General features: G+C 38.4%; 1 protein-coding gene across 1 annotated transcript in view; it reads left to right on the forward strand.

Annotated features, from left to right (window-relative positions):
* Positions 1-22,854, forward strand: part of si:ch211-250c4.3 (uncharacterized protein LOC100535981 homolog) — a 39,780-nt gene that overhangs the window by 12,247 nt on the left and 4,679 nt on the right. The window contains exons 2-5 of the mRNA XM_062430255.1: positions 601-1,436; positions 14,994-15,152; positions 18,501-18,663; positions 22,628-22,755. Coding sequence (XP_062286239.1) covers positions 601-1,436; positions 14,994-15,152; positions 18,501-18,663; positions 22,628-22,755 — 1,286 coding nt within the window. The remainder of the gene's footprint in view (positions 1-600; positions 1,437-14,993; positions 15,153-18,500; positions 18,664-22,627; positions 22,756-22,854) is intronic.

A 22,854-nucleotide genomic window follows, 5' to 3' on the forward strand; every position in this document is an offset into this window, starting at 1 on the left:
TTGGCTATTGTTGTTGAAATACTTTAAGCAAGCAAATCTACTCTCTGGCAGTCCTAAGCTACATTTTACCTTTGGCTCAAAATCAGGCATTTCAAGGTTTTTCTTTTCCTTTGAAGTAGTTAAGACATATTTATTCCTGCGTGAAAACATTACAAACTGGAAGCCCAGGTATGCAGATGGAGTAGACGGTCCTCCCAAGAATAAAACCCAACATCAGTCATTTTAGCAAATGCCCAATAATGAGATATATGCTTATGACGCAGATGTATTTCTCCAACAGTGATTTGTACAGTTTTAAAAGGCACAGAGAACCAATTGGGTTGTCCAATCAGAAACGGCTTGCTTATGTCACTCTAGAGGGAAATTATAGACAATGTATTTTATCATTTAATATGGAGGATTTGTTGCATATTTTTAACCCAAACCATGATACACTACTTCATAAACCATAACCAAGCTGTTTTGTGCCTTATCCAAACTAAACTGATCAGAACATTCTTTGTGGGCTGTTGCAAATGATGTATTAGTTGTTTAACTTGAAGGGTTTGTTGAGATGCAGCTATTAGAATAAACTTGTATTTCTTGATCTGTCCCTATCAGGTAAAGGAGACACATTACTGGACAGTGAGGTTGTCCTGACAAAAATGAAGCTTTTCAGCAACTTCAGCGAAGGACTCCTTAACACTGATGACTCTATATCCACCACCTCCACAGTGTCGGTCTCCAAGCAGGACATCTCAGACCCCACCAAAGCTCCTGAGGTGAATTCCCACCTTTATGTAAAGTCCGGACAGTCTCGGATGGAGTCTGGCTCAGACTACCTGACGGCAATTTTCTCAGACTCTCAGCTTCCGAGGCTGTACAAGTTTGAGTCGGAGGACTCTGGAGTGGAGCTACCCAGTGGAGCTAACTCTCCGTCCACCCCGACAGGCTCTGAGCAGAGCTTTGTGGTCCACAGTCGAGAGTCATCTTGCGACTCCTGCAACTTAAACTCTGACCCTACCACTCTCCCTGATGAACTATCCACACATGGACAGAACCCTGAGATTAAACCAGTAGAGGACTTGGTGGATAACAGTCTGAGTACAGCAGTGGATACTCAGGACGATGTGCTCATACCCTCAAATGAACTACGTTTTTCAGCTGAGAGAATACAAATGCACATAGGTGAGGACCTGGACGAGGACCTGGATGAGGAACAGTGTAGGGCTTCAGGAATCAGCCCTGAAGGAGATGAAGAGACATCTGAACAGCTTGAGGAGAACAGTGCTGTAACTGAAAGGATCTGTTCAGAGAGTACGAGGCTCAGGTTACAATCGTTGACAGAAGCCTGTGACGACGTGACTGGCAATGACTTTGAGCCGGCGCCTTTAAGACGGAGTGCCACCAGTGACAGCCTTGAGGAGTACATGGATGAATGCTGCAGACTCAGTGAGGTAAGAAGAACATCATGTCTAAACATGTTTACTCCAAACACTGACCTCAATCAATTTTGCATCCAAATGCACTGGTGCTGCCTAAAAGGAAAACTATGGTTTAATACCACCTGGGTCTTATTTCCATAGTTCTACTAATTAGGTAAATCAGTCATGCTAACATTGTAGCTTCATCGTCAAAGTAATTGCTGGGAACTCAGACAGCAGAGACAAGAAACTCGAGCGGTCAGACAATCAGACAACACTTAAACCTGATTAGCTTCCATTTCATTCAAAGTGAGCACACCTGTGATTTTGTGAATCCCTCTTTGCACAGAAAACACACAGCTGTGGTAAAGTTGGTCAAAGTTTATACTGTAATAGCTGTTTACAACCCATTTTTTTCTCTTCCAAATAATTTTGACTAACCTGCTTATTTCCAACTTGCCTGATTGTCTGACTCCTTGTGTTTCTAGACATGTCTGACCTATTTTTAGTGTATCGTAGGAGTATTACAGCATCTCAGCAATTTCCTTTGAGAGCTCAAAGTCCAGGATAATTACCTTTATATACCATCAGTATGCTCTTAAAATTCAATATACATTCAGTCTTAACAAACTTTAAGAAAGATTGTCTAAACAAGGCTATGTTGTCTAAGTTGGATGTTCTTAGCGTCTCAGGATCAAACACTACTGCTGAAACACAGTGAAACCAACACTTTGCATTCATACTGGATCATCCTTTTTGTGTGTTTGTTTTGTTGAATAAGGACAATTGTGGTTCATTGATGTTTGAGGAAAGTCCCCTTTGGATGAGCAACAAATCCATTTTATGTCCTCTGTCATTCTCTCTAATTTTAGACTCTTTCCAGCCTTCATGTCACCAGGTAATTGCATCACTGCAACTAAAATAAGGTTTTCAGAGTCAGTACTTATCTGGAGTTTATCATGTAATGGGAAAGTGTCCTTCAGTTATCAGACATGCTGCTTAATTTAGCAGCTGAACAAAATAATGTAAATAGTGCTTTCTGCATCAGGGGCATGACCAAAAAAACAACTGTACTCATTCATAAGGACCTGCAGGGGCATGTTTCATTCATGTTACAGGAAAAAAAGAGAGCCACTTTACTGTTCACATCCAAAATGAAAGGACAGAGTGTGCTCTACAAGGAGAGCACCTGACAGCTGTGGGAGTTGCTGAGTCAAAATCACCTGTTTGATGTACTGGAAACATCACAAAGCCGAGCTCTGACACTGTCTTTCATTATAGGTAGCTATCACCGTGACAATCTGATACAGTCACAAGTTTTCCATACTAATAACATGTTTGACTTTTGTGAGACAAATTGTGGAAATCATAAAAAAAACTGATAAAACAAAATGTTTAATATACGTTTGAAGCAACAACTGGCATTCTAAACTGGGAGTATGGTTTAGTATGGTGAATTTATTGAATTGGCATTTTTTTCTATGGACCTTTTTTCCACCAGTTTAATCGTTAAAAAGGCCCAAAACCTATGTGTTAGAATTTGACTGGAACCTGACCTAACAAAAAAAAAAAAGAGTAGAAGTAAATAAATTAAATTGACTTAAAACCAAAAAAAAAAATAAAAATAAAAAATACAAACCCACAGAAACACAAAAAAAAATATCAAGAGGAGAAAAGAAAATATAATAGTCAATAAAACAACTGATTACATTATTATAACAGTATTATAATGATTATTACTTTCGAGACAATGTTACATTATGTGAAATTTGATGCTAGAAATCTATTGAGTTACTTCCTAGACCATTGGGAGTTCATATAAGAATACATATAAATATAATGAATAAATGAACAATTTGAACGATTTAATTCATATTAAAGATTGAGTTGGTCTGTACATGTTAAAAGCCAGCATAGTGCTACAGTAACTCTTTGTGTGTTTTAATTTCACCTTTACTTGCAACTTTTCAATAAACCTGTGGACAAGGGGGCAACTGTCTTCAGGGTCCTGATGTTAGGAAGTCATTTAATCTGTCAAGTTATATACAGCACATATACCGAGGGCAGCACAATGCCCCCATGCTGCAGATCTTGGTACAGGGGGCACGGGGGAGCAAGCTGTTAGCAGATCTGAGGGTGTAGATGGAAGTTATTGGTGTAACCAGTTCCTGTAGGTAGGGAGAAGCAGAACTTGTGTTATGTGTGTTTTTGCATCGTGATCTTGGCAGTGCTGTTCTGAATGTACTGGAGCTTCGGGAGGCTCCTGCCAGGGACCCATGTAAAGAACACGTTGCAGTAGTCCAGTTAATATGGTATCGACTATAGACTTTTTTAATGGAAGACAGTTTCACATGTTACAGTAGGAGAGAGGCCAGATGCATAAAACTGTGTAGATTCATGACTAAAACTGTGTGTGCTCACAAAGTCAGATTTATTCTTTTTCATCAGATGTATAAAGCTGTGCATACGCATGGTTCTGTTTTATAAATCATAAATAAGTCATTATAAATGAGTCATTGAAGAACTGTGCGCATGTGCACAGGACCCAATCCCACTCATTTCCCTTTTCCACAGTTAGTCATAATTAGATGATGACACACCCCGAACCAGCTGTTTTCATATCAGTTGAAAACCGCCCGCTCTGCCAGTCTGTGCACCTGTCAGTGAAACAAACAGGAAAGAAGAAGTGCTGAATCAGCATTGTGCTGCACCGTCGAGGTTCTCCAACAGTATGAACGGCTGTCATTATGCCTGACCATTACAAACAGCTGTGCAGCTCTTTATAGCGTCCATTAATTCATAGTATAGACCTGAAAACCACAGTCAGCAGTGATATCTCAGAAATGTAATCAAATCAATTAGTTTGTAACTCTCTTGTCTTATCTTCACAAGGTGTGAAAGATTTTCACTCATCACATCAGCCTCAGAACGCTTTAGAAACATTTGTATGATGTTACCCATCATTTACACATCTGACCCTTTGTGTTCATGCTGGTTCACCATTACACTGCCATGACTTACTGATACACTTGATTGCAAAGTGGTGCTCTTACTTATAAAATAATCACTTTTAAAATGTGAATTTAAAATTAGGCACCAAATGTGTCAACATACTAGAACACAGGGTTTAAACAGCTCAAACCTTTCAAGCTTTTACTGTATTTCGAAGCTACAAATGTTGCGCCGCATCCTTCCCATCTCTTCCTCAAAGTCCTTTCAAAACAATGCCATGTTCAAAGACCTTGCTGTAGACAAGGCTGGCAGTCAGACAGAGGCCGTGAGGTGGGGAGGGCATGCGTTACAGTGTGCGGCAGCTTTTTCCTTTGGCTTGCATGTCATGCAGCACCTGTTCATCTGTGCTCAGAGACTGGAGATTTTCTGATCCTGCAGATACTATTGCTGACCGCCAGCCCCTCTCTCTCATCTGGACCCTCCCTGCTTTCCAAGCCCAGAGCACGGCAGCCTACCTGAGTGTATCAAATAGGTGTCAAATACTTCAAATGGCTCACATATTTACCCAGATAAAGGCTCTTTGATAGGTCTCTGGGGCCCTTGTGAGGTAATGACGTGTGGCAGTGGCTTTTCGGGGCCCAGCATGACAGACTCTAGGGGTACATTGTTGAAAGGCAGTAAGGTGGTATGCCCCCCACCCCCATCATCATCACTTGTCACCACATCTAATAATGTAATTCCTTTCCCTGCTAAATGGGACTCTGTAGTCCTGGGCTGAAGGATATTAGACTTTTCTTGCCTCAGATATTTGAAGATCAAGAGCTTTTCTCAGTGTTTACGCCCACGTCTTTTCTCTCCTACTCTGTTCCACTCCGTCATGCTGCAGAAGCCAGTTTACTAATGTTACAATGACAAGAAAACTCAAACACTGCCAGGTTGAGTAAAATACATCAAGAAAAAAAATCTATAATGTCTGCAAATCCCAGTGCTGGAGATATTACGTGCATAGCTGTCATATTTCCATCATCAGGCAATAACAAGGATCATATACAACTGCTTAGCGGTGTGTTTAATCTTAGTATCCACTTTCAAAGCATTCTTAACTCATCAGCGCTAGTGTAAAGTGTTATTATTAAATGCATCTTGTTTACTTGCATTCCTCAGCTGAACTTCATAAATGAGAACAGCACACACATGTTCTTGCCAGCTCTTCTGGAATGTTGTTTTCATTCACATAGCTACTCCTTGGAGGAATTCAAGTCCCAGAGAGGACAGCTTTGGAAAGCTGCAGGTAAATGATGTATAGGTTATATAGCACTGTCTATGTTATATCTATCAGAGTGTTCATTTTATCAACAAGAACTACAGCAAGAGAAGTTTGCTGATGTCTTTTCAATGACTAAAACCTTACCTAAACTAAATAAAAAGTATGTTTTAATAAACTAAAACATATAAACATTATAAAATATATGTACCATTTAGCAAAAGGTTAAACACAACAACGTAACTTTAGCAAAATACAAGTTTGTAAATCACTTTTTATTGCTCGCCAAGCGACGCCACACCACACCATACTATACCATACTATACCATACCATACTATACCATACCATACTATACCATACCATACTATACCATACCATACTATACCATACCATACTATACCATACTATACTATACTATACCATACTATACCATACCATACTATACCATACCATACTATACCATACCATACTATACCATACTATACTATACTATACCATACTATACCATACCATACTATACCATACCATACTATACCATACTATACTATACCATACTATACTATACCATACTATACTATACCATACTATACTATACCATACTATACCATACCATACTATACCATACTATACTATACCATACTATACCATACTATACTATACCATACTATACTATACCATACTATACCATACCATACTATACCATACTATACTATACCATACTATACCATACTATACTATACTATACCATGCTATACCATACTATACCATACTATACCATACTATACCATACCATACTATACCATACCATACTATACCATACCATACTATACCATACTATACTATACTATACCATACTATACCATACCATACTATACCATACTATACTATACCATACTATACTATACCATACTATACTATACCATACTATACCATACTATACCATACCATACTATACCATACCATACTATACCATACTATACTATACTATACCATACTATACCATACCATACTATACCATACTATACCATACCATACTATACCATACTATACCATACCATACCATACCATACTATACTATACCATACTATACCATACTATACTATACCATACCATACTATACCATACTATACCATACTATACTATACCATACCATACTATACCATACTATACCATACCATACTATACTATACTATACCATACTATACCATACTATACCATGCTATACCATACTATACCATACTATACCATACTATACCATACTATACCATGCTATACCATACTATACTATACTATACCATACTATACTATACTATACCGCACCATACTATACTATACTATACCATACTATACCATACTATACCATGCTATACCATACTATACCATACTATACCATACTATACCATACTATACCATGCTATACCATACTATACTATACTATACCATACTATACTATACCATACTATACCATACTATACCATACCATACTATACCATACTATACTATACCATACCATACCATACTATACCATACTATACCATGCTATACCATACTATACCATACTATACCATACTATACCATACTATACCATGCTATACCATACTATACTATACTATACCATACTATACTATACCATACTATACCATACTATACCATACCATACTATACCATACTATACCATACTATACTATACCATACTATACCATACCATACTATACCATACTATACCATACTATACCATACTATACCATACTATACCATACTATACCATACCATACTATACCATACAATACCATACCATACCATACAATACCATACCATACCATACTATACCATACTATACCATACTATACCATACTATACCATACCATACTATACCATACTATACCATACTATACCATACCATACTATACCATACTATACCATACAATACCATACAATACCATACCATACCATACTATACCATACTATACCATACCATACCATACTATACCATACTATACCATACCATACCATACTATACCATACTATACCATACCATACTATACCATACTATACTATACCATACTATACCATACTATACAATACTATACCATACCATACTATACCATACTATACCATACTATACCATACCATACTATACCATACTATACCATACTATACCATACCATACTATACCATACTATACCATACTATACCATACCATACTATACCATACTATACCATACTATACCATACCATACTATACCATACAATACCATACCATACCATACTATACCATACTATACCATACTATACCATACTATACCATACCATACTATACCATACTATACCATACCATACTATACCATACCATACTATACCATACTATACCATACCATACCATACCATACTATACCATACCATACTATACCATACTATACCATACTATACCATACTATACCACACCATACTATACCATACTATACCATGCTATACCATACTATACCATACTATACCATACTATACCATACCATACAATACCATACTATACCATACCACACTATACCATACAATACCATACTATACCATACTATACCATACCATACCACACTACACTATACCATACTATACTATACTATACTATACCATACTATACCATACCACACCACACTATACCATGCTATACTATACTATACCATACCATACCATACCATGCCATGCCATGCCATGCCATGCCATGCCATGCCATGCCATAACATAACATACCATAACATAACATAACATAAACTAAACTGAAATGGCTTTATCTGCTAAACTATGACAATAATTAAAGAACTAAAATTGAATCAAAATCAGGGGCTAACAGTACCAGAAGAGCATATCCAGGCACATATGTAGTGTTTTCCAGTTCCTGTCTGGGTACTTAGACAGATATAGTGCAGGGAATTGACTGCTGTTATAAAAGGATCGGTGTCTGGCTGGGAGAAGCAGTGTATGTGATCTACGTGTACCTTCCTCCCTATCTGGATGCTCCACACACATCTGGTGCTTCATTCCTTTCTACCACTGTCATGTTTAGGAAAGTATTTTGGATGCGGCAGAGATAATGGAAACATCTACAAGAGAGGGCCAGAAGAGGCTTGGGTTTTATTGTTTTATCATGCTCATGTTTTAAATGATGATGTTTTAAATCACTGATGTGAAATAAGGATAATGAAATCATAAAACCATGGTAACAGGAAAGATATTGTCCAATGTTTCACAAAATAACAAGGATAGCCCTGGTAACAGCTATACAGCAAATAACACTCACTCATTTAAAATAACGTCTTCCACATTTAAACATGGAAGAGTAAAATCTGTGAATGACTGTGTAGCCATACAGAGAAAAACATGGTTTCACCTTGGATTTATGGTGCTGTTGGTACCTGTAATAACTCGAAAACATGGTCATTAGTTAAAATAAAACAGGCAGCACAACAGAAACCTTTCTAAGCTTTACTCCACACTTAAACCCCTGAAACCAATTGGTTGGTTGGCTGGTCCGCCAAGACTGAAATTCCTCACCAACTATTGGATTGATTACCATGAAATGTGGTTCAGACATTCATGGTTCTCTTACATTGGATCTTATCCAATGGTGCTCTCATGACTATTCCTCTTGCACCCCATGAGGTTGAAATGTTTGTTTTTGAATGAAATACTTTTCCAAAGGAGGTATCTCATCATTTTTTTCCAGCAGGTAAACCTACTTAAAAGATTGACACAAAATTTGGTACACACATCCATTGTTCCTTGACAAGAAATCCAATTCACTTTGGTGATCCTATGACACTTTTGGTTTTTGGACCAAATACCTCAACCGACATTCTAATGGATTGCGATATTTGGTGCGGACATTTTTGTTCCCCCTGTCAAGATGAATTATAATAACATCTAGCACCATGATCACATCAAAATGTCAGTCAGACAATACCTTGGTTTGCGACCAAACACCTGCAAAACTAATGAAATTCCTATCATCCCCAGCTGGATCTTTGTGTTTGGTGCCTAACACACAAGGTCTGTCCCAATCTCATACTAAATATTAACTGTATATAAAGTGTACTGTTTTTGCAGTTGGTATACAAGAAATGAACATACTTCACAGTTATATATTAATATTATTAACTAAATACTTTTAGTCCCAATTTAATTTCAATCTAGAACCAATCAACCCATCAGTTTAAGGGCTACTATTCAAACAATGTGGATGGTCAATTTTTTTTAAATGTTAGAATTATCATTTGGACACTCCTGCTTAGCTGCACCATAAATAACCCTCAGATGATGATATGTAACATATATATTTTGCTCCTGGCTCCTTTTCACTCACGAGGCTCCATTTATCATCTTCCTAACAGTGGAACGAGGGAATTCCTTATCTGATCTTATGTTCACCTCAGACAATATTAGATCCAGTGTTTCATACTGTGCAGTCGCTGTAGGCCTTTAATATTATTCATACTTTATTTGTTATATCAGACATGCAGCTTTTCACATCCCTGTCACCTCCTCAGTCAGTCCATGTGTGAGACACTGTTGCCCCTTGACTCATGGAAACACAGAGGAAGTACAGCAGGGTGTGTGTCTGTTTGTTTGTGTGTCTTTGCCTTTTTTTAAATGGCTCTGTGCACGCAAAAGGGGGCATTCCTTAATCTCACTATCTCTTCCCGACTGTGGATCACTCACTGGTCTCTGTGGGGCCACAGATAAGATCAGCCCCACCCTCACCCACGCCATGAACAAGTACCCCTGAGGAAGTGAGGGTCATCTCCTGGTAGGAAAACCCGTCCTTATCTTAATTAGTCACCAATAAACTACTACAGGTCTGATAGACTGGATGCGGTGAAGAGGTTCTAATGACTCGACAGGAAATCCATTGGCTTACAATGACATAAACCTTTTGAGCCCAATATTGTGTCAACAATCACACCCCTGCATCAAAAAGTCTTAACTCACATCTGCAAATATACATAGACATCATACACGCACTGCTAGAATCAGCACTGTCTTTCCAGAGAATAAAGATCCTTATAGATATTTTTGACTATCATAAGTAAGCCAGATGATGCTGTGTGGACATCCATGGTTACTGTGCTAATAGAAGCTTATGTAGCATAAATGTGTGGTGCAGATTTGCCAAAATATAAAGAAATACAGGCCAAAAATAGGACTAAGCTATTTATTTTTGTTATTATATAATCTCCTTTTAGCTAGGGTTTGGTCTCCATCAACTCCTGAGAAGAATATCTGGTTCTTAAGCTGCTAAATGTCCCACTGCGTTCACTTTGTCTGTCTGCTGTTTGGTGATGAGCAGGTAGTGTTTGTTTTTTTACTGAAACATATGTCTTCTGCTAGAAACCTGGTTTATGGGAGCAAAGGCCGTGATTAAAAAAAACCCAAACAATGTACTAAAAGATGCTAAAATGCTCTGCCGTTAGTATGAGTGACATGATATGAGTCATTTGATCCACTGATCATATAAAATCAAGTTTCTAACTTTGTTAAAAATATCAAAATATATATCAGACATTTCTCAAAATATCATATGAGCTGCCTATCTGTGCTTATGCCATATAAAATACTGTCAATGAAGTCATACAACAGATATTAAATGGAATTAAAACATTGACTTTTAGTGGAACAAGATCTAACTCCAGCTCAAAGTATGCTGAGTTCCTTATTATGTTCTATGACACAATTAAAGTGAGAGAGAAAGCTGGAGGTATAGTGTCCTCTGCTTCACTGCTGTGTGGGAACTGGTTCATGGTCAAGGGCCTGTGTGATCTTGGAGAAGTTTGTCCATCAGAGGAAATGAGTGATGTCAGTCTTCCAGCCTGTTATGGCTGCTGGCCCATTGTTCAGCCAGTGTTTCCATCACAGCCCCCAGCTGACTGGAGTTTCAGCGTCAGCAGCACAGGAAAGGGGTTTCAGAGGAGGGGGACAAAGACCACGACCTGAGCTCACATATCCTGCTTTTGTTGGGACACTTTTAGGAATGTTGATGACAGGATAAATATTTGCTCAAAATTTCCTTTTTTCATAGTGTTGAAAAATGTGAACATCTGCACCTGCACTCACATTATCCCAACCGTACCGTACTCAAGCACGGTTACCTCCCACAAATTGCACAAAAACATATAGACAGTTTACTCTCATAAAACATACACAGGTGTGCGTTGGCGTGCTGTGCGCCGGTAAAACACAACACAGCCGATCAAGTAACACAACTCACTATGATTAAAAAGTGCAAGCTTGTTCTTCTGAGTCATGCCTGTGTAGTATGCAGTACTACATACTGGTGTAAAAGCAGACGTCCTGATTCAACCCTTTACTCCAGTAAAAGTAAGACTTAGTTTAATGACTTAGAAGTCGTCAAATGACTTACTTTAACGAATTTCCTTAGTTTATATAATGCAGATTTGTAAAATATTACTTTTATGAAGGTCACAGTCACTGACAATAAACTTAGCATTTCATAATTGTGGTAGCAGCGGTGCAGCAGATGTAATGAAGTCCACGCAGCACGCTGGATGCAAACTAATATTAAGCCTATAGCCTTTTCATTATAATGTCGATGGACATAAATTGAGTTCTTTTGCCTCAATAATGATACAATAATACACAATCTATCTATCTATCTATCTATCTATCTATCTATCTATCTATCTATCTATCTATCTATCTATCTATCTATCTATCTATCTATCTATCTATCTATCTATCTATCTATCTATCTATCTATCTATCTATCTATCTATCTATCTATCTATCTAGTATACAGTATGTTACATACCTTTCTACATGGAGCCAGCATAACTCAAATATCTGTAGATTTCATTACAACACCTTCATTTGTACTGTACCATGGAAATGTGGAAAATGAGAAATGTCAAAATGACATGCAAGTTGATTCTGAAATGGATGTAATGATTATGCAATAAAGTCAGGATGAAGGTTGAAGCAAAGATAAAGAGCGACACCCCTACTGGATGGTGTTAACATTCATTTATCTGGAGACAAGCAGCCAGTGGTAATGGAATGCTTATGTGCAGCTTATGTGGTTCACTTGTGAAAATGCTTTTAGAAACCAGAACATAAGACAAGAGCATCAACAATAAGGTTAAGGTTTAAAGTTTCCCTGATGTAAATTGTTGAAGCAAAGACTTCTACTGAGTTATTTCTTTTAAATACATTTCCCAGGCAGGGTAGGACTCAAACCCCTAAACAGTCAGTGTAAGTTTACATGTTCTTCCACTCATTTAGTTTCTCATGTTTACGTATGCGGACACCACAAGAGCATCCATCACCTGCTCTTACAATCACGATAAAATAATACAATGTGTAATGGTGAAATTTCAGACAAGGTATGTGATTTAATATTTAGGCCTCTTAAGTTGTAAATACATTTAGTAAGTAAGGGGTCATTTTCATTTCAACTTCAAGAGATACGTCCACTGGGAACTGCTCAAGGCCCTGTAGCTACATTGTAGTCTACAACTGTAAGAAAGGTGTGTCCTTAATGGGGACTTATTCATGTAGTGCACAGCATATATATAACCCTTTGGCACTTGTTTAAAGAGTGATATATTTGTAATACGGTTTTAAATGGTATTAGTAGCTAGGTTTACAACCACAGACAAAACAAAAAAACACCCAGAAGTTGCACATTTGATTTTTTTAGTGTCCCACTCCTCTTGGTATATTGTTTATTGTGTTCTTTGATAGAAAAAAAGTCATTATGATTAGCTTAAAGCCAATCAGTGTAATATGTTCTGTTATGTGATTATAGCATCTCTCAAATTATATTGACGGGACAGACTTTAAGCTTATGACACAATAATGTGATGTGGACAAGCTATTCTGACACTAAACATATTTATCTGTATCAACAATCATGCATCTGTATCAATGTGAAACAGATGTGGAGGGTCATTCCGAAATGCCAAGTTCAGTGTCACTCTGGCTTGAGTCTGTGGAATGGAGTTTTGGCCACTCCATTTAGAATGGGCTGGAAAGGTAACTAAACAAAGGCTTACAGTGTATGAGTCTCTCCTGCCTTTGAAATGATGTGCAATCTGCTCTCCTGCACAGAACAGCTTGCTAGTCCGTTATATCAGTGTCTGTGGAAATTTTGTCCCATGATGTTTTGAAGCTTTTCCATCCGGACAATAATAATACTGATGTTGACTCACCTGAATCATCATCAACATCACAGGATCCCTGCTGGACCCCCTGCAGATTGCCTACCGGGAAAACAGGTCAGTGGATGATGCAGAATCTGATTATCAGTTATCTGTGCCTGCCTCCACCTGTCTGTGGATCACAAACTTATTGAAAGTCAGGAAGCAGCAGGTGAGGCTGGGAAAATCACATCCTGCACCTGGACAGTCCGCACTGGTACCACCCAGGGATGTGTGCTCTCCCTTCTGCCCTCTACACCAATGACCACACCTCAGGAGATCTGTCTGTTCAACTCCTGAAACCAGCAGACAACACAGCACTCATCTGCCTCATCCAAGACAGAGAGGAGCCTGTATACAGTCAGGAGGTTAAACAGCTGACCCGGTGGTGCAGTTGTAACAACGTGGACCTTTCTGGGTTCCACAATCTTCCAGAAAGTGGGAATCCAACATCAACGCAGTCATCAAAAAAGACCCAGCAGAGGACGTTCTTTCTTTACTCAACCTGCCTCAGGAGCTGCTGATCCAGTTCTATTCTGCAGTCATCAAGTCTGTTCTCTGCACTACAGAGTCAGGGGCAATGGGCAGAGAAAATCACTGCAGACCCCCTCACATCCTGGACATAACCCATTCCACCTTTTTCCCTCTGGCAGGTGCTGCAGAAGATTGTACACCAAAACTAACAGAGGAATCATTTCTTGCCCCTCGCCATTAATCTTATGAACAGTTAACTCAGTCACTGTGACCTACAAATGATACATATTTATTTTAGTTTAAGATACAAAATATGCAATACATTTTACTCGTTACTGTACATAACTTTAAGTCTTCACTTCTTTGCACAAGTTGTATTCTGTTTACAGTTCACAGAAACAGTTCCACCTGTAGTCAGTCATTATGTATATTTCTAAAGATTGTTTTGTTAGTATATCGAGAGCCTCTAAACCTGAGTTAGATTTGTTGTATCCATGAACATACTTGGCCAATAAAATGATTCTGAATAAAGTACATTGTTAATTTATTGGAATGTGTGGCATGACTGCAATTGAATTAAAAGTACTGGGTATCAGTAAACCATCCTTTGAGATTCTAGCTTATTCAAACAGCAACAAAAGACTCATAGCTCACTCCTGGTGTCTGTCTAACATACGCACCTTCTGCTTATCCAGGGACAGCAGAGCTCCAACCCTCTGGGCTCTGGACTTGGATACCTGGAGCACATCTGCCAGCTCATTGAGAAGATCGGCCAGCTGCAGGAGACCAACCTCCGGCTACAGAGACAGATCTGCAGCCTGCAGAAAGATGGCAGGATGACAAAGACCAAAGAGGTGTGTGTCTGTTAACACTGTAGTGTTTTTACTTGTTTTTTTTTTTCAATTGTGAGCTCCACAACTTCATGAAAATGTAGTCTCTGAAGAACCATCTTAAACCACTACTGAGTAACTGATTGAAAGTAGCAAAATAGACATGAATTGAATTCAAATGCACCAGCTGCACTGTTTCACCAAATTCCTGAATTTAAATATCCATGTACAGTACAGTTTGATTTTTCAATGTGAACACAAACTCCAAGTGAGTGAGTGCTCAGGATCCAAGTGAGGGAACAATGTTCTGCATACAGCTGAAGTAATATATAGTAAATAATAAAAAGCAATCCCAACAGGCATTGTTTCTCCTGTAAGCATCATCAGCTGGTATGCCAGTAAGTTGCACAGAAAACAACGTGGGAAATAAAATCCACAGCCTGCTGTTGTTACTTACTCTGATCTCAATGACTACACCAGCTCTCTGTTATCTCAGTGCTCCAAAGAAAAACACAGGTAACTTGTGTTCTTTTCAAATGTTTTATCAGAGCTATGGTCTTTTACAGCAGGACAGCAACTGTGAAACCCTGTGAAGAAACATATTTTGTGTGGTTCATGGCTCCCAGGAGAGACCATTGAAGTCTCACTGAAATATACATTTATTTTGGCATATTTGATATATATTAGAATTAAAAATTTCTGCAGTGATGGCAATCTGAAAATCTGACAAAGTTGGCGCTAGGAAAATACTTTTTGTTTAGTGCACCTTATTCAAAGCTCCTGCTACAGTATAACTGTATGCTCCAGGTCTCATCTTCTCAGATCATGTCTCAGTTGTCATATCTGTTAAAGCAGTTTAAGTTTAAAACTGGCTGATGCACAGAGACTCCTTCACATTGATTTGTGCAGTATCAGGCACTAAAAATAGTTTATTGTATTATTTTAATTTAATAGCAGGACGTTATCCAGCTGGATGGTTGAAGTTGTCAACCTTGCTCTTTGTGATCTGAATCAGTGATTTTTTCATATTTCTGAGGTCACAGGACTAAACCTTCTGACTATATAAACATTTGTATTGAACTGTTCTCTAAATAGGAGGAATGTTGCTTTCTTGTGTGATGCCTTGGCACTAGGCACAGGATACTAGTCCAGTCAGTTTGGGCTCAGAGGCCGGAACAGCTTTCCTCTGGAGCATTGGGTAAACCCAGCAGGGGGTCCAGGACTTCAAAGCTTTCAAAGAAACCAGGCAAAGAGAGTGACAGAGTGAGAGAAGAAATGTATGTAATTTATATAAGCAGGTTTTTCAACCTTATAAACTCTCATATTTTAACATCCTTTAGCAATATTTCTATATCCGCATGAAGACGTAAAAAAGGTCTGAATCTTGACTCCTGACAGATGGACCACACTGGCAGCTCTCCCAACACTTTTTTGTCCAATCCCCTGCTGTGATATTGTCAAAGGCAAAATCCACGACTGGATACAAAGATGACACATCAAAAGAAGAGCAGCCCAAACTGGAACAATGCTCAGTGTGCATGTGACAGCTCCGGTCCACTTGTCACATCAGCACCAAAAGCACAGTTGAATGTACAGAGAGCAGACTAACAAAAAACAGTTACCAGTTACTCCCCACCCCCATCAAGCAGTGCAGTAGACCACCAGACCACCTCCAGTTACATTTCTCTTGAGTGGAGTCTCTTCAGTTATTTGGGGACAGTAAACAAAGGAAGTGACATTCCATGATGTCTTTTTTTCTCCTTGACTGACTGTGAGGTACCTCCAACAGCCTTACACTTTGCTGATGGGTTAAGGGTCATTGACTCTCCATGAGAATTCCTAAAGATGTGACAAACTCCTGTGTGGGGCTGTACCATAGTAGTGTTAAAGTGAATACTATTGTCTACTAAAGTCCCTCAGCATGCAAACAGTAAAGCCAATGGAGATGCATTAACTTAATATTAGCTACAGTATTAGCATAGAGCCTATAATCACTTTTGCTGAAATGCTAACATGCTTATATTGGCACTCAACCAGCAAGTTTTTTATTCACATTAAAATATTCCATGTTTTCATTTTCTGATCTGATGCCCCTATTGGTAACAAATCAATATTTAAAATATAATTCATAACGTTTTGTCAGCTTTAGGAACAAACCTATTAGCTTATAGTTAAAGAGATTATAGTTTGGGGTAGAATAACTACTTTTTTGTTAAAGATCCCCCCAGATATTTATTTGGTCAAAAACTGAATACCTAGAGGTTTAACAAGAACAAAAACCACGAGGTATGACAGCAGCTAGCCTTCACTTACCCCATAACTAATATAAATGACCAGTGGTTATGTAAGAAAGCTAGGAGAGAGGTGCTTTTCTGCTGATATCATGGAGGAAAATATGTGTGTGTAGGCTGATGTGCAGTTGGACGTTGCTCTAGAGGCCCATTTGAACCTTTGCCTCCACAGTAGGGGAAAGGTAACTCCAGAGCAGGCAAAGAGGTTATTTGGCTAAAATCAGGAAATGATTTCACACAATGAGCCGCTTGGGTTACATGATGAGCTGTGTGTGTGTGTGTGTGTGTGTGTGACTATAAATGTGATTCTACACAATAGAGCAGGAAAAACACATTTCATCCTCTGGCTTTAATCCAGGTGACACTGCTTTTGCAGGCGGCTCCTGCGTAGTTATTACTATTATGGGATCTGACGTGGAAGGGATGCCGTTTAGCATGGAATGATGTGAACTTCAATGAGACTGATATTCTAGGATGACTCAGATTATATTTTTCCTTCTTCTACTGAGTACAGGTCACAGGAGGAACATACAGTATACTGACACACATAATGGTGCATACCATAAAGCCAAATATGTAGGAGGATGATTGGTCCACACATGCAGGCTATTGAGTCATGGCTCTGTGTGACCACCCTTAAGACAATGGAAAATCGCCATGATGTTAGCAGAGTGGAGCAGTGAACTTGTGGCTGTGTGTGGGGAAGATGATCATATAAAGAAATCTGTTACAAGCTGACATCAGCTCAGCCTGAAAGTAGAAAAAAGTGTTGGAAACAGAACGTTCGTAGCAGTCTGAAGCTACTTCATTATTTGACACTTTGGCCACCTTTAATATGAACATTCAAGCTGATAACATTATATGATTAAAAATAAGGAAAAGCATAATAGGTCTCCTTTAAAAAAAAATATGCTAACTGTAGATCAATATCTGTTCTATTGTGAAACACATATTTGCAGAAATAATTTGAATAAAAATCAGTCAAATGTGAAGATATGACAACAGCAAATCAGTAGAAATTCATGAAATACAATACAATATCCAGCTGTTTATGTCTTCTTCCTTTCATCTTTGTTAACAGGACTTTTTTAATCAGCACTGCAGCTGTGGTGCAGCCAGTCTGGCCTTTCAGGACACACAGAAGCGACAGTCCAGAAGTGAATTTTTGTCACCCAGCGGAACCCTCTCTGACCTGTCCACCATCCCTGAGGTCACCCGGCACCCACTCCTATCAACCAGGAGAGGTAAAGCTGACACATTTGAGGTGCTGACCATCTTGTGCACAAAGGGCATCTCCGATCTCCTTTTTGAAAAGCTGGTAGATGAACTGTAAAGCACATTGTAGGAATCATACTGACACCTTTGGTTATGAACATACACACGTGCGCACACACACATTTTCCTGACATTTCAGGGGGATTAGATAGACTGGATAATCTTTTGGCTTCTTTTCATAATTGCCAACTTAAGTTACAGTCTCACTCAAAACTGATTGTTGTGAGTTCATGACATGTAGCTGAGTCCCCTGTAGGTCACTGAAACCATCCCAAATTGAACTGAGCATTTAATTACTAGTAGTATCACCACTTAATAACCTGCTCCAGTTGCAAGTGTCAATAAACACACATGGCACAACCATATATTAATGTTTTAATTTCAGTGTTTGTCTGACACTTTCCTGAAATGGATCTTATAGGTGTGTTATTAAAAAGCTTTAGCAGTTCTTAAGTTTCATAACCTGACCTCGCTGCAACCCCATGTGTTTTAAGGCCTCAGTGTTTACCTTGTCATCAGACACCAGCTCCAGGTGATGTTAGTCATTTGGGAACACAGTAATCTCCCCAAATGTTATCCTTTCTGTTGTGTTTTTAGAATGGCTCATGCTGCCTTAGGTTGGTTGGTGGCTGATAGCTCAGTGGCCCCCGCGGGGAAGATGAAATTATAACTCTAGCAGGGACACGGGCGGAATTCCTGGCATCCTGCTCATGACAGGAACTTATAATGTCCCGTGGACTCTGGAATGCCTCGGTTCTTCCTCTGACGGGCAGGAAACTGGATCTGGAGAAGAGGTTGAGAGGTCAGGGGAGATGGGGGGGCCCTTTGTAGGTGTAGTAAATAGAAATGAAGAGCTCTGCCAGGGCAAATATTCAATATGAGACTGAAGAATTGAGTTTTATTGTTGTATACTAGTCACAGATTATTAGAAGTGTTTACACAGGAGCATGTGTATGGATTAATGAATTATAGACTACATAAAAAAAAAAGAAAAAAAGGAGTGTTTTATTAGATTTGTTGAAGTGCAAGGTTAGAATAAGGTTGTTGCTGTCATTGACAAAGAGAGAAGTGTAAAGCTGTAGTCCTTATGTAGGGTTTTCATAGCAGAGTGTCATGGTCAGTAGAAACTGTTGAGCTCCTGTGATAAGGGAAGATGTATTTACATGTATGTGTGGGGAGTGGAATGAGCAGAGGTAAGAAAATACAGGCCTGTGCTGATTTCCATCACCATATGTCATAACAGTCATCACTCCCTCCTCAACATGGAGCAAAGGCCTCCAACACGTGAACAAACACTGCACCTCCCAAACCAAACCTACATACAGTATATGTACACTTTAAAAGTCATAACTCATTGAAATTAAAAAAGATCAGTCTTCACATATGTTGTAAGTCAGAGTAACCATTTATATAAATTATATATATGAACCATTTCTAAACTCTCCTGTGTGAATAAAACTGGCTTTGTGATGATACAATTTTGGGCCCTCAGCAGATCCCCCACCCTAGTTTCCAATGTCACCAATACTGCAGTTCCTTTCATCTCTGCGGAATTTTTTTTATTATAGATTAGATTTTCTAGCCTCTCATCAGCCTTATTTCAGCTGACAGTCAAAGTTATAAAATAGCAGTGAACACAGTGGATCACTTAGCAGCCAAAGAGACAGATATTTTTTCTGAGGAGTTGGTGAAGACCAAACCAGAGTTAAAAGTGGAGTAAATATTGTTAATTTGCAAGAGTCTGTAAGTTTTAACCATTACAGTACATACTGTTCATGTTATACGCCCTCACTGTATGTTATTATAATTTTGACCCGGTCTAAGAATCTCCTCATAAAAAGTGTCTATACTAAATGTTGAACCACAGATGTGTTTAGAAAGCATCAATAGTGGATCTGACTGATCAATAAATGTGATTAAACCTTGATTCATGTGTCAGAGAGCAGAGAGAGTGTATTTTTTAGCTTTTACACCACTAAACATCTCCTATCACACAATATCATGTCCTATTTTACCTAAGACATGAAAATATAACATAGCAATAATGATGTAAATGTATTTTATGTAAAGTGAAAATAACAAGAACTTTATGGAAGTGTGGGGTTTATTGTATAACCATTAGAGCCATCAGTCTTCACTGCTACATCATAAAAAGAAATCCTTATTAAAACTATGAACTATTCATTTACCTAAAACACATGTCAATAGATATGGATCAAATATGACCCGAATAGTTTGTAAGGGTTGAAGGTCCAATAATGTGTTTTGTCTAATGTTTTAAAAAGTGTATCAAAGTCACAAAATGTTCACACAATATACAGCATTTGCAAAAAATTCATATTGTTTCATTTGTTTTTTCCTTCAACATCTGTTTGTGGTAACTGAAGCATGATGTATATGTCTGTGTGGTTCTGTTCAAGTAACTTGTAGCACCTGGTTAGAGAAAGATCGTCATGGTTACCTAACAGTATAAATAATTTACTTTTTCTAGTAGTCTTACTTACCGGCATGTGGGAAGGAACACGTCACATGACTGTAGGTAGTACTGTGTAGACGAAGAATGTGAGTGAACATAAACAGCAGTAATGACACTTCTTCCAAAACATTGGTTTTTATATAAGAAATTGTGTAATACTGTAATGTGCAATACTTTGGTAAGATTAGAATTTAAATGAGGGATTATGTGATATAGTGATAGACTGGTGTCTACGACTTATCTTAATATCCTATGTGTATGTATGTTAAGTTAACCTTATCTTACCTTACCTTATCCTATCTTACCTTATCCTATGTTACCTTATCCTATCTTACCTTATCCTATGTTACCTTATCCTATGTTACCTTATCCTATGTTATCTTATCCTATCTTACCTTATCCTATGTTACCTTATCCTATGTTACCTTATCCTATCTTACCTTATCCTATCTTACCTTATCCTATGTTACCTTATCCTATCTTACCTTATCCTACCTTACCTTACCTTATCCTACCCTACCTTATCCTATCTTACCTTATCCTATGTTACCTTATCCTATGTTACCTTATCCTATCTTACCTTATCCTATGTTACCTTATCCTATGTTACCTTATCCTATGTTACCTTATCCTATCTTACCTTATCCTATGTTACCTTATCCTATGTTACCTTATCCTATGTTACCTTATCCTATCTTACCTTATCCTACCTTACCTTATCCTATCTTACCTTATCCTACCTTACCTTGTCCTGCCTTACCTTACCTTACCTTACCTTATCCTATCTTACCTTACCTTACCTTACCTTATCCTACCTTACCTTATACTACCGTACCTTATCCTACCTTACCTTACCTTATCCTATCTTACCTTACCTTACCTTATCCTACCTTACCTTTCCTTACCTTACCTTATCCTACCTTACCTTTCCTTACCTTACCTTACCTTATCCTTATCCTTATCCTATCTTACCTTACCTTACCTTACCTTACCTTACTTTACCTTACCTTACCTTACCTTACCTTACCTTATCCTTATCCTTATCCTATCTTACCTTACCTCACCTTACCTTATCTTACCTTACCTCATGTTTGCAGTTTGTTCTGTTGCCTCCAAGTGGTTAGTGGCAATGAATTCTTCCCAATGTAAGGAACTAGAAATGTTCTGTCTTTAGAGCAACAGTGTCAAAAAAAGACACTTTTGCTCCTATACACCTGGTTTGCAATTTAAAATGACCTTTCAAGATACTGAGAGAAACAAATGAAGCTGGTAAACGTATTCAGTTGTTTCCTTCTTTTTCTGTTTTCACCACAAAATGCAATGCAATAGAGTATAATACATGTCTATGTATGAACATGTCTCAGTCTACACAAAAACATATGCTTCCCCCCCCCCCCCCCCCCCCCCACACACACACACACACAATAACAGATTATTTTTTGTGATTTGCGTTTCAGACATGAGCAATGAGGGTCTGACACCCGTACCTCTGTGGAGGAGAGGTCTGAACCGAAGGAGTTACACAGAGGGGGAGGTCCGCTTCCTCAGTGACAGCACCGAAGGGCTCTCCGTCCCCCAGCGGAGGGTGAGTCATGTGCTCACATGCTGCAAGAATCTCAGTCAGCAAAGTGTTGATGGTAGTGAAGAGCAGGACCCTTTTCATATGAAGACAAATGAACCAATT

The sequence above is a fragment of the Scomber scombrus genome, chromosome 12 (genome assembly GCF_963691925.1).
Source record: "Scomber scombrus chromosome 12, fScoSco1.1, whole genome shotgun sequence".
Classification (NCBI taxonomy): Eukaryota; Metazoa; Chordata; class Actinopteri; order Scombriformes; family Scombridae; genus Scomber; species Scomber scombrus.